Here is a 13,252-nt window from a genome sequence, read left to right as displayed (position 1 = left end):
TCTTCATTTCAGACCAAATGTAACCTTTAACCTAGGGGTCAGTTAGCTCAGTTGTCTCAAATGCTTCGCTGCAAAGCAAAGTAGTGCCAACAGCATGAGTTCAATTCTTGCATTGGCTAAGGTTACCATGAAGAACTCTCCTGCTCAACCTTACCTGAGGCAAGGTGACCCTCATATTAGTACCACCACCAGTCCTGACTCATTAATGAAAGAGCAGCTCCACGGTTCCCATATGATTAAGGCACTTTTATCCTTAAACTGTAACCCCTGATTCTGAAAAGAAACATTTTTATAAGCATTCAGTCTACCACAGCATCTTGTGACCTTTGATAGTGGAGATTGTTAGTTACATTTCCTTTACAGTTTAGAATCATGTGCTATTGTTAATGTCCCAGTTGTGCACTTCTTAATAGTTTTGCTGAAGAGAAAACATGAACTAACCAACATTTCCTTCATTAAGCTGAATAGTGCTGAGTTATTTAATCCTGTTGCAAACAGCTCCACTGCCCACAATAACCAGTCAACGACTGTACTTGAACACAAACAAGGAGCAGTGGAAATGATATAGGAAATATGACGCACGAACAATAAACCAAATAGCTTTTATTTATTTCATGGGATGTGGGTGTTATTGGCATGGCCAGCATTAATAAGGTTTTTCACCCTATCTATGCCCCTCACAAAACTCTGAGGTCACCTTTTAGCCTCCTACACTCAAGGGGAAAAAAAAGGTCCAGCCTATTCAGCCTCTCCTTATAACTCAAACCTGCCAGTTCAGGTAACATCCTTGTAAATCTTTTTTGCACCCTTTCCAGTTTAACAGCATCCTTCCTTATACTAGGGTGACTAGAATTATATGCAGTACTCCAAAAGTAGCCTTACCATTATCTACGTAACATTATGTTCCAACTCCTGTACTCAGTGCTCTGACCAATGAAGGCAAGCATGCCATACGCCTTCTTTACCACCCTGTCTATCTGTGTTGCCAATTTCAAGAAACTTTGGACTTGCACCCCTAGGCCGTTCTGTTCAACAGCACTCCCAGGGTCCTACCATTAATTTAAGAATCTGTACCTAGGTGTCGTTGTACCTTTGATGGCACCATAAGTGATGACTTGTGAACTTTCCTCTGCACTCATTTGAGTACATGTGACAGTAAACCTAATTCTAATTGCCCCTCCTTATTAGGCCTGAATTGAGTGGCTTACCAAGCCATTTCAGAGGATAGTTAACATGCAGCCAAGTAAGCAAATTTCCTTTCCCTGAACGGGATCAGATGGGTTTCTAACAGTAATAAATGACAGTTCTCTGGTCAGCATTAGAGAGATTAGTTATCAGTTGTAGGTTTATTAATTATTTGAATTTAAACCCATATCTCTAGACCACTTTGCTACTGTCATCCTCCAGATCAGTTTAAGACTTATGATCTCCTTTTTAGCTGAGGGGAATTACATGGCAAGAAAGTAGCTGAGGGAATAATGATTAAATAACTAGTTGTGATGTCCAGCTATGAAATGACAAAAATTGCAAAATACCTCATGTAGTCATTAGAAATGTTATACTGACATTTAAAGTTTAACAGTAAGTATGTTGCTGGGTAACCTGTAATGAGAGGTTTTTTTTCCTTCAAACCTCTGAAACATTGGAGTCCTACAACTCCGGCCTCTTGCACATCCCTGATTTCCATTTATCCAGGAAGTTAGTTATCTTTAAGTCAGAACAAACCATACTCATGACATGAGCAATGTCAATCAGTACATATTACAGGATGTGAAATCGAATATCACCTGTAGATGGCATTGGGTCCCAAGTCAGAAATAGCCCATGACACTGAGTGCACTTATAGTCATACAGCATGGAAATAGACTCTTATTTTGCATTTAATTTTTTTTTTCAATCCTTGAAAGTGACAACAGCTCTGAAATTTCGCATTCATCAAGAGGAAAGATTTGAATTTGAGTCTGTGCAACCAAAAAGGAATAGCAACTGAAATTTCACCTTCCAATGAGTTATTTGCGTCGGATTATGGAAATGACAAGTACAGAACCACCTCTTTGAATGTTACACTGTCAGAAAATCTGCTGATTCCTGAAGCCAGGAATCTGCTGATTCCTGAAGCTGACGGAGATCAGTAATCTGAATACCCAGTGAATGAGTCTCAAAATTAAACATGCAAACTTTCCTCATGTTTTTGACAGACACTCGTTCCTGGTCTGGCGATGGCTCAATCTTAAAACTCTCATTATCATTTTTAGATCCCCTCCAGGTCTTGTCCCTCCCTATCCCTGGAATCAGCCCATCAAACCTCTGAAAAATTGGAGTCCTACAACTCTGGCCTCTTGCACATCCCTGATTTCCATTGTTTGACCATTCTTGGCTGAGGTTTCACTTGCCAGGGCCCTAAACTCTCGAACTCCACCTCACAGGAACTCCACCCTCCTTTAAAATGTTCCTTGAAACCTACCTCTGGTCATCTGTCTCAAAAGCTCCTTGTGTGACTTGATGTCAAACTTTGTTTGACAATGCTCCTGTGCAGTGCCTTTGGACACTTTAGTGGTGTATAAATTGGTATGTTTCTTCTCCCCCCCACCCTCAGTTATTTTGCAGTTACCAGATTCTTTTTAATGGAGTCCTACACTGACGGTAAACATACCCAGGAAAAGAAGAGGCTGGGCACTAACAGCGTCACTAACTGCTTCACTCCTACACTGCGCCATTGCCTAATTCATGGTGGCTCAATGGTTAGCACTGCTGCTTCACAGCGCCGGAGACCCAAGTTTGATTCCAGCTTCAGATGACTGTGTGGAGTTTGCGCATTCTCCCTTTGTCTGCGTAGGTTTCTGCCAGGTGCTCTTGTTTCCCACCAAATATATGCAGGATAGGTGGCTTAGCTATGCTAAATTGCCAGGGATATGTAGGTTAGGATTAGCCAGAGTAAATGTGGGGTTACAGGGAGAGGATGGGACAGTGCAGACCTAATGGACAGAAAGGCATGTGTTCTGCACTATAGGTTTCCATGATGCAGGCCTAGGCCTATATACACAGGCTGAGTCTTACTAACTTGGAATCTCAAGGAAATCTAGGCCAGTGTAACAAGTGTGGAAATTTGGTACAGCGGACCTTTCCCCCACCCATCAACCCAGTGAGAGATGATTCCTCACACGAGGGCAAAGTAAATCTGTATCACTTACACGTGCTAGCAACTTCTCAAACATTGCATCAATAATTAATGCCTCAGTATTTTACTGCAACATTCAAATAATTTATAAACTTAAGTGAATGAATTTTCCCAGTTTTCTCCACAGGCTCAGAACATGCCGGATTTGACTCTAGGGGCTGAATTTTCCTATTTGAGCCACAATTAACATTGGGCTGATTTCCTGGTTATGAACTCAGACATGGGCAGGCAGGAAAGCTTCCCAAAAGAGACCAGTTAAGAAGCTGCCTCTGGAAGTGATATCCAATTGGAGCAGCAAGGACCCTGAGGGCACAGAAGAGCCAGAGGGCATCATCTCAAACCATTGTGAGTGCCATGTGTTGCCAAGGTGAATGGAGGACTACATGGTCCAACATGGCAGCATCACACTCATTAAAACTCTGGGATCTAGCCTGACCAATTTTGACCATTAAGTCTAGATTGAGGTTTAGCGATTTGAGCAGAACTGAGAGCAAATTGGTCACCTAGCAAGAAATGACAACATTGTGACTCAGCAAGGTTACATTTTAGTTCATTTTACCATTCCCCCTTCCTCCCAAGCTATTGTTCTGTCAAGATCTGCTCATTACCCACAGCCACTTTCAAAGTTGGGGTGTCACGAAACGTTTACTCCTCTCATGGTTATGAGAACAACTGACCTCTGCCCCCACACACGCACCTGTCCCATTTAACAACTGATGGATCTGGCAGCCAATTCTGAACATTCATCATTATCTGGTGGATTCGTCTGAGGCTGACAATGGAACAATTGCAAGCATTTGCCCGTTCACCTCCTCAGAATTGCCAATTCCGTCCTTTAAAGTATTGCGACTGAGTCTAGATGTAACCTCTTATTCTGCTTCCACTTCCTGAAGTTCACACACAGCCATACTCCCACTGACAAATCTTACCCTCTCAAATAGAATTGCTTGCTAATTGCCTCTCCATCTGCCTAAATGTCACAGCACTAACAGGCAGGTAATTATTACTGATAGGACTCTGCCTCAGGTAAAAGAGCATCACTATTCATTAATTATAGTCAATTTCCTAGTAGCCTCATCAAGCCACAAAATAGACAAGTGGTCCAACAGGATGGAAGGTGAAGCTTACAACCCAGCAATATCTGATCATTGGACAGTGCCGTGTTGAAGCCAATCTTCACTGATCTGACACAGCATCCCTCACTGGTCCACACTGTCCCATTTCTACCCGACTAAATCCAATAACATTGAACGTTTTCATATTTGTTGACCTGTCCTATTCCATGAGAGTGAACAAATGAGAGTAGTGATAAACGGCTCCATTTCGGAATGGCAGGCAGTGACCAGTGGGGTACCGCAGGGATCAGTACTGGGACCGCAGCTTTTTACAATATATGTTAATGATATAGAAGATGGTATTAGTAATAACATTAGCAAATTTGCTGATGATACAAAGCTGGGTGGCAGGGTGAAATGTGATGAGGATGTTAGGAGATTACAGGGTGACCTGGACAAGTTAGGTGAGTGGTCAGATGCATGGCAGATGCAGTTTAATGTGGATAAATGTATTGTTATCCACTTTGGTGGCAAGAACAGGAAGGCAGATTACTACCTAAATGGAATCAGTTTAGGTAAAAGGGCAGTACAGAGAGATCTGGGTGTTCTTGTACACCAGTCAATGAAGGTAAGCATGCAGGTACAGCAGGTAGTGAAGAAGGCTAATAGCATGCTGGCCTTCATAACAAGAGGGATTGAGTATAGAAGCAAAGAGGTTCTTCTGCAGCTGTACAGGGCCCTGGTGAGACCACACCTGGAGTACTGTCTGCAGTTCGGGTCTCCAAATTTGAGGAAAGACATTCTGGCTATTGAGGGAGTGCAGCATAGGTTCACAAGGTCAATTCCTGGAATGGCGGGATTACCTTACACTGAAAGACTGGAGCGACTGGGCTTGTATACCCTTGAGTCTAGAAGACTGAGAGGGGATCTGATTGAGACATATAAGATTATTAAAGGATTATTAAAGGGTGAGTGCCGAACCAGAGGACACAGCTTAAAAATACGGGGTAGACCATTTAGGACAGAGATGAGGAGAAACTTCTTCACCCAGAGAGTGGTGGCTGTGTGGAATGCTCTGCCCCAGAGGGCAGTAGAGGCCCAGTCTCTGGATTCTTTTAAGAAAGAGTTGGATAGAGCTCTCAAGGATAGTGGAATCAAGGGTTATGGAAATAAGGCAGGAACAGGATACTGATTAAGGAGGATCAGCCATGATCACATTGAATGGTGGTGCAGGCTCGAAGGGCAGAATGGCCTACTCCTGCACCTATTGTCTAAACAAAAATCTTATCAGACACACAAATTACAAGTACAAAACACACTATGACACATTTACAATGAATATTCGAAGTGTACACATTTACCCCTCAAATTGGAAGGCTATGACCCATTCACATTTGCACTGAGTTCAACAAGGTCTAGTGACCTCAATGTATCTCCACTGGGGAAAGAACCAGCTACCTTGCCCCGCTGTTTGTGGACACTAGGTGAGAAGCTTGTTTTCCCAGCTGTCAAGGCCTCAATAGTTGAATAGTCAGTCCAATAGCCACACATCACACTTGAGCTACTTGGAATGAAGAAAAGGTCATCAGAGCCTTGGTGTTACATTTGACTCTGAGACAACAGCATCATTAAAGCCACCTATTTCCAATTCCAACTCTGCCTAAGCTCATCCGCTGCTGAAACCCTCATCCATGCTTTGAATAAACGTTTTCTCTGCTGGCCGTCAAAGTTGTAGCTTCCCAAAATGTAAAGTTGTCCAAACCTCGGCTAACTTATCCTTCCTGCATTGAGTTCTGCTCATCCATTAAATCTATGTTCGCTCGCCCACATTAGATTAGATTAGTTTCCATACAGTGTGGAAACAGGCCCTTCAGCCCAACAAGAGCAACCCACCCAGAACCATTCTCCTACATTTACCCCTGACTAAGGCACCTAACACTACAGACAATTTAGCAAGGCCAATTCACCTGACCTGCACATCTTTGGATTGTGGGAGGAAACCGGAGCACCCGGAGGAAACCCACACAGACACGGGGAGAATGTGGAAACTCCACACAGACAGTTGCCCAAGGCGGGAATTGAACCCGGGTCCCTGGCACTGTGAGGCAGCAGTGCTACCCACTGAGCCACCGTGCTGCCCAAAGTTCCTAGTCAAGTAATACCCCAATTTTAAAACTCTCCCTGTAATTCCACCAGCCTCTGAAATATCTGATTCTGGTCTTTTGAGCAGTATTGGCTTTGAGAACTCCATTATTGATAATTGTGCCTACAATTATCTCCGAAATCCCTTCCTTATACATCACTGCTGCTCCGACCTCTTTCCCCATTTAAGATACTTCTTAAAACCCATGACCATGACAAAGTTTATAGCACAATTGTATTACATCAGAAGACACTATATAGATACTGTTATTGGTGTACTCTGTCACTCAAGACTATGAAGCTACTTGATGAGATTATGACTGATTTTTTTCTTTATCTGACAACCTTGGTCCTGTAAACCATAAACTTACCCAACAAAAACCTATCAACCATAATTTTCAAACTGCTACTCACAAGATAGGATGGATGAATGATCCCTATCCCTAACTCACTCCTATGCTGGTCGCAACAAGGTTTGAACTTAAAAAGACAGGTAATATTTCAATTATATATAAACAGTCTGCAAATATTTCCACGTCGGAAACAAATCAGCCAAGTTCTTTCAGAAACAAATACAGAACTGGGTTATTGAAATCAAAACCTAATCAAGGAAAGATGCAAAGACAAAAAGATTTCATCTGCAAAAATATATACAAATATCCATGAGATCTAACGCACAACCTCCAAGTCTGGGAATAAAAAAAAAACTCTGCAGTGCATTATCTTAAAGTTTCTTTGATCAAATCCAGCAACATTCACAAAAAGACATTGTCCAATTGTTGGGCTGTAGTTGAAGTCACTTTGCGCATAAACTGTGGCAGTGAGATTTCTTCCTGGATTGGGTATGGCTGGATTTTATTATCTGGAGACAGCAGTGGTCGATTTTAGAGTTAGGAGGAGAAAGTGAGGTCTGCAGATGCTGGAGATCAGAGCTGGAAATGTGTTGCTGGAAAAGCGCAGCAGGTCAGGCAGCATCCAGGGAACAGGAGAATCAACGTTTCGGGCATAAGCCCTTCTTCAGGAATGGGGAAAGTTTGTCCAGCAGGCTAAGATAAAAGATAGGGAGGAGGGACTTGGGGGAGGGGCGTCGGAAATGTGATAGGTGGAAAGAGGTCAAGGTGAGGGTGATAGGTCAGACTGGTGTGGGGGCGGAGAGGTCGGGAAGAAGATCTCAGGTTAGGAAGGCGGTGCTGAATTTGATGGATTTGACTGAGACAGGGTGGGGGGAGGGGAAATGAGGAAACTGGTGAAATCCAAGTTCATCCCTTGTGGTTGGAGGGTTCCTAGCCGGAAGATGAGGCGTTCTTCCTCCAACCGTCGTTTTGTTCTGATTTTAGAGTTAGGGCTGCCTATGGCTGACTCAGCATGAAATAGCTGAAAGTGGTCTTCAGTGACATAAATAGGCTGATGAAGATTTTTAGCTGAAACAGGAGCTTCCATAGTCAGATGTTTGAAGTTAAACTATAAGCGAGAGCAATTGTAGACTTCATAGAAGAAGCACATCCAATGTAACAGTTTAATTGTACACAAAGGGTCTTGTGAAATGCATACAGAAGAGTCCTGTTGAATAAGAAGTAAAAATACAATAGCTGCATGTATAGAGACAGTTTGAAAATGAACATCCTTGAGAAATACTGAGAGAAGTCTCCAAACCAGGCTGGACAAAAGTATGGTACTGATTATTGGATAGAAGGGTAGGGTTTGACCCCCAAGTAATCGTAGCCACAAGTTATATATAAAACATGGAGTTTTAAGTGTGCAGGTATTAAGGAATTTAACTGCATGCCCATGGACATTCAGTCTAAGGCAGACAGGAGACACCCTTGCAATTAGCAGGGGAGTATTGAGTCACTGATGCAGGAGCTAACGCCTGGAATGTGGTTGAGTAAAATGTATTGTGAAGGCTCAAGGATAAGTGATAGGAGGGTCTGGTGAACATCATGAGATGACCCAAAGGTGTTGTGGATCGATCATGCAGTCACATGATTAATCTGATTAATGTGTATATAATCAATTAATAGTATGATTGGTTTTTACCAGCTAAAGGCAGGCTAAAAGTAAAAATATAAATAATGGTAACTTTCTCTATGTTCAGTGGAGAAGATCCTGGACTGCCAGAGGTTCTCTCCAGTGTAAAACAATAACCTTTTTGATGCTGGAAGTGTACCTGCGGGTCGGATAATTCATTTAGTCTTTCTGCCCCACACCAGATTCTCCTTTATGAACACTTGTGTTATGGCAATGAAGATCTTTCTGTGAAGGAACTCTCTACTTGTAGCGGCGAGGCCTTCCAGACAGTTTTTCAGCTCACAACCTTTGTAACGAGAGGTTTCCGAAACTGCAAAGAAGACAGAGACAGCAAAGGCTGTTGCTCCAGAGAAGAGAGCCCTCTGATTGTCTGTGTTCATATCCAATAGATTTATTTCATCCATCAACTCAATCATGTGAACTTTCTCTGAAATTATTAGACTCAAACATTCCAATCAAGAAGTAGTGTCCTTTCTAAATGCAATACTTTTGCCTGCTGTTAGCTCTGCAAAGGATTCTTTACAAAAAAATATCCGATATAGGTTCAGTCAATTAATATTTCAGACAATACATCTTCAAAATGAAATTTTTCAATTTGCTCTCCAGCATCAGTAGGGAGTGTTCTAGATTTCCAGTGTGTTTTTGTATGAAGAAGTATTTCTCCAGATTAGTTTGAATAGTCTGAATCTAATTTTTAAGAGTAAGCCCCTTCGTCCTGGACTCCACTCCCTCCAACCCCCACCCCTCCCTCAGAGGAAATTACCTTTCTTTCTGTCCTATTAATTTTATTCCTCTTCTGAACATCACATTTTGATCAAAGAACTACAAGCTTAATCTGTGCATTCTGATTTCAATGCTTAACCCTTTTCCCCCTCATGTCATCCTGGTAAATACTCACTGCAGCCCTCCAAAGGTAATATCGGTTTCCTGAGGCACATTGCCCCAACTTGAACACGTTTAATGTTTCCCATTACTGAGACTATAATAGTGCACCAATCATGCCATCATTCATTGCTTTAGAAACCCATTAGTTCACCTTCGGAGAGGGGAATTTGCCAATCTTAGCTGGTCTGACCTACATGTGACTCCAGATCCACCATAATGTGGTTGACTCTTTATTTCCCTCTGAAACGGCCCAGCAAACCATTCAGTTCCAATGTAACTGGAAACGGCAGCAAATGCTGGCTTTGTCAGCGATGCCCATATCTTAACAAAGAATTAAGGAAAAGAATTGAGTCTAACTATGTCAGCAACATAACATCTGTATTTCAGCCCTCTTCAGCTAAAGGCTTGCTCCAGCAGCTTTTTAATTCATGATCATAAGTGTCAGCCCACTTTTAGCAATTTCTGTACATGTCCTCTCTGCATCTTTCTGCTCCTCTGTCGTTCCAAGCCTCTCACTGATTGTAATACTTCGATACAATACCTGAGCAAACTGCCCAACATTTCAGCTTCGGAGAGGAGAAAAAGGAAAAGAAAGTGTTGCACAATTGATAGCGAAGTATCATTTACAGGCGTGGACTTCAGAGCATTTTTCGCCATTTTCGAGTCACTATTGACAATGTGATCACCGTAAGCAGTCAAATGAGACATATACAAATAATCCAAAGACGTACAAAGAACATATTATAACAGTTACATTCAGTGGCAACAGAGTAATTCACGTTTCAGTCTCTCCTTTATGGTCTTCTAAATTTTTGGTAAATGGTTCAGTTTCAATAGCACCTTGGTCATCCTGAATATGGCTTCTTCTGTCTAAAGAAAGCAAACACAGAAAATTAACAGAAGCACACCCCAGCGGGAAGAGAATATAACCATAGTGGGAGGGGTCTTTGATTATTTTGGTTGTTTTCCTGAGGTTTCGGGAAGTATAGATGGAGACAATGAATGGAAGGCTGGTTTGTGTGCTGGGCTGTGTTCATGACTCCAAGGCAAGAAAGTTGAGTTGAGGATAATCAGACCAGTCACGACCTCACTGAATGGCACAGCAGACTTAATGGGCTGAATGACCTATGTCTACTCCATTATTAATGGTCTTACTTTTTAAAACAGATCTTGGCTTTGGCAACAGCTCTGCAAAAAGTAACTTTTCTTTTTAAAAGGTTATTCAGAAAAGTGACTTCAATGCATGTTTACCAAGAATGCAAATCACTTAGTGATCAGATATCTGTGTTCTTAACTGATGAAATGTTTATACTACTGAGTTTATGAGAGTCAGCAAACAAAATCAGAAGTGACTGATGGTTTAATCTGAATCGAATTCAGAAAAATCAGGTTACAGTTTCATGCTGGCACAATTATATCCTGTCTTTCAGTTCAACCAAGCAGTTTTCCCCTTAGCACAAGGGCTTTGGTTTGTGAAGTCTCCAAGCTTTGAGAGTTTGTGCAGACACTGAACGGGGTTCTGGGTTATAAGAGCTAGAAATTGGTCTTAAAATAATTTCAACAGTCCAGGATGGAAAAAAAGAGTCAGCTAAGTAAGCAATGAAAGAGTTGAGGCAGCAGACATACTTCTGAGGAACTGAGTACCTGTAGTCAATAACCAACTGCAAAGAGTAAACTTATCTATCAAGCCACGTTGCATTCTGGGATCTGTGTTGTCCAATATTACATCAACTGGGATCATATCAATAATAAGAGAAGGCTATAAGAATTTTCATGGTTGCTTAAACATGCATGATGGCTTCTCTTTTGGCACTGAACTCATCCAAATCTCCCAGGCTTTCTCCCTCAGCATCTCTATTCCCCAGCTTCTGCTGCCCATAGTCTTGCCGCCTCTACTCCTCTGCCCATAGCTCTTGTCCTCATTGATCTTCAATAACTGCCCTGCTCTGAATTCACTGACGTTAAATACTCTGCCCACAATGCCTCCCATGGTCACCCCTACTTTATAGCCTTCTCCAGCTATACCTTCCAGACATGCCATCTGCTTCCTCTACATCGTTCTCTAAATGTTCCATCATCGACAACAGAACCACCAGCATCCTTTATTTGACTCATCCTTAAACTTCTGCGTCACATTACTCCTCTCCCCATTTTTAAAGATCTTACCAAAACCCATTTGTTTGGAAACTCAGTTTCTGCTGTTCTTCCTTTAACTCTTCTCCTTCAATGTGGAGGTGTTTTTCTGTTTATTAAAAACTACTTTGGAAAAACAACCTATTGCTGAGGTGACTTAATGATTCAGGTATCAGAAAATAAAACATTTTATTTTTCTAAAGTTCTTAAAGAAACATGATCTCACACTGTAAAGAGAAACAATCCATAAATCCAACCTGGAACTGCATCAGAGTGAGCTTTCAACTTTGTCGTAACTTGCCCAATAAATTCCACAGTATTCAAACCACTAGCCAGGCACTCCTGGTTCAAATGTATGGGTCAACATCTTGCACATATTTGAATCAGGTGGATCTGGCATGATTCCAACCCAATTTCAGAATGAAAAGTAGCTCAATAGATTATATATTTAATTTTTTGAAAGTTATTAGAAATGTTTAGTCATTGAAATATATTCATATGATGTTCTTTGACAACTGAACATAAGTTTATTACACAAAGTAAAGTGAACAAACAAACCAATATATAAAAGACAGAGAAAGATCTTAACATAAATATCAACACAAAGTGTTCAACCTTTCTCCCAACACCATTCATTAGAGACTTAATCCAAGAGAAATATCACCCCAGCTCAGTTTCTTTAATCTTTACTTTACTGAAGTTTTCCGGTTACTTTTTCTAGAATTTTCAGGTTTCTTTCAGAGTCTGAGGGCATGAACCTTTCACAATTTCGATGACCTAAACTGTCTCAATGCAAACAACTTGAAGATTTCTAACTCAAATTGTCTGGTTTTGAAGTTTCACAGACTGGAAATCACCTCTGAAGTTCCCCTAAGCTGAACTGAGGAAGGGTCATCGGACTCAAATGTTCACTCTGATTTCTGTTCACAGGTGCTGCCAGACCTGCTGAGCTTTTCCAGCAACTTCTGTTTTTGTTTCCAATTTTAAACCAAGTAGGTTGACTCTGATTGTTAATACACTGTCCAGAGAAATGAAGAAGAGAATGGCTGTCTCTCATTTTGTTGAATTGAACCAGGCACAATGTGATCTTATAGAAGTTTATAAAATCATGAGGGGTGTAGATAGGGTTAACGGGAGTTGTCTTTTCCTTAGGATGAGGATTTCAAGACTAAGATGCACATTTTTAAGGTGAGAGGAAAGAGATTTGAAAAAGACGTGAGAGGCAAATTCTTCAAACAGAAGATAGTTTGCATGTGGGATGAACCTCCTGAAGACGTGGTGGATGTGGACCCAACTACAACATTTAAAAGACATTTGGATAAGTACTTGTTGAGGAAAGGTTTGGAGAAATATGGAGGAGAAAGTGAGGTCTGCAGACGCTGGAGATCAAAGCTGAGAGAAATATGGACCAGGAGCAGGCAGGTGGGACTAGTTTAGTTTGGGATTATGTTCAGCATGGACTGGCGTGAATCTATGACTGTATGTGCTTTCTGCCTGCGAACATAGTGCTCTGTGTGATTATATCTGTGGCATTCAGTACAAGCAATCGGGCCATATTACAAGCCTTAAATTGTTCTCATTAACTACATTATCACCTGGTCTCATAGATGTTTATCACTCTCAAAGGAGTACTTGTGTCATAGACTGGCAGACTGCCAATCCTCCCACCACTCACAGTGTTCTCTAAAGGACAGATTATGAAGTTGCAAAAATAGTACCAACTCTTCCCAGACAGTACATACAGAACTTGGGAGATTGGTGGTGTGAGATTGACATGGTATGCATGGAAAGGACATAGTCCAGTTTGTACGGGTTCAAAATATTCATGATG

General features: G+C 41.5%; 1 protein-coding gene across 2 annotated transcripts in view; it reads right to left on the bottom strand.

Annotated features, from left to right (window-relative positions):
* Positions 1-7,877: 7,877 nt before the first annotated feature.
* The window catches only part of LOC122542278 (ICOS ligand-like), a 44,462-nt gene continuing 39,087 nt past the window's right edge, over positions 7,878-13,252 (bottom strand). For both annotated transcript variants that reach the window (XM_043679854.2, XM_043679855.2), the window contains one exon: positions 7,878-10,158. In XM_043679854.2, coding sequence (XP_043535789.2) covers positions 10,064-10,158 — 95 coding nt within the window. In that variant the 3' untranslated portion in view covers positions 7,878-10,063. The remainder of the gene's footprint in view (positions 10,159-13,252) is intronic.

Source organism: Chiloscyllium plagiosum, unplaced genomic scaffold (genome assembly GCF_037043375.1).
Source record: "Chiloscyllium plagiosum isolate Xiang-an unplaced genomic scaffold, Cpla_swu_hap1 HiC_scaffold_33, whole genome shotgun sequence".
NCBI classification, from domain to species: domain Eukaryota; kingdom Metazoa; phylum Chordata; class Chondrichthyes; order Orectolobiformes; family Hemiscylliidae; genus Chiloscyllium; species Chiloscyllium plagiosum.
Note: the sequence above shows the minus strand (reverse complement) of the source record. Positions and strands in the feature narration are given on the sequence as shown.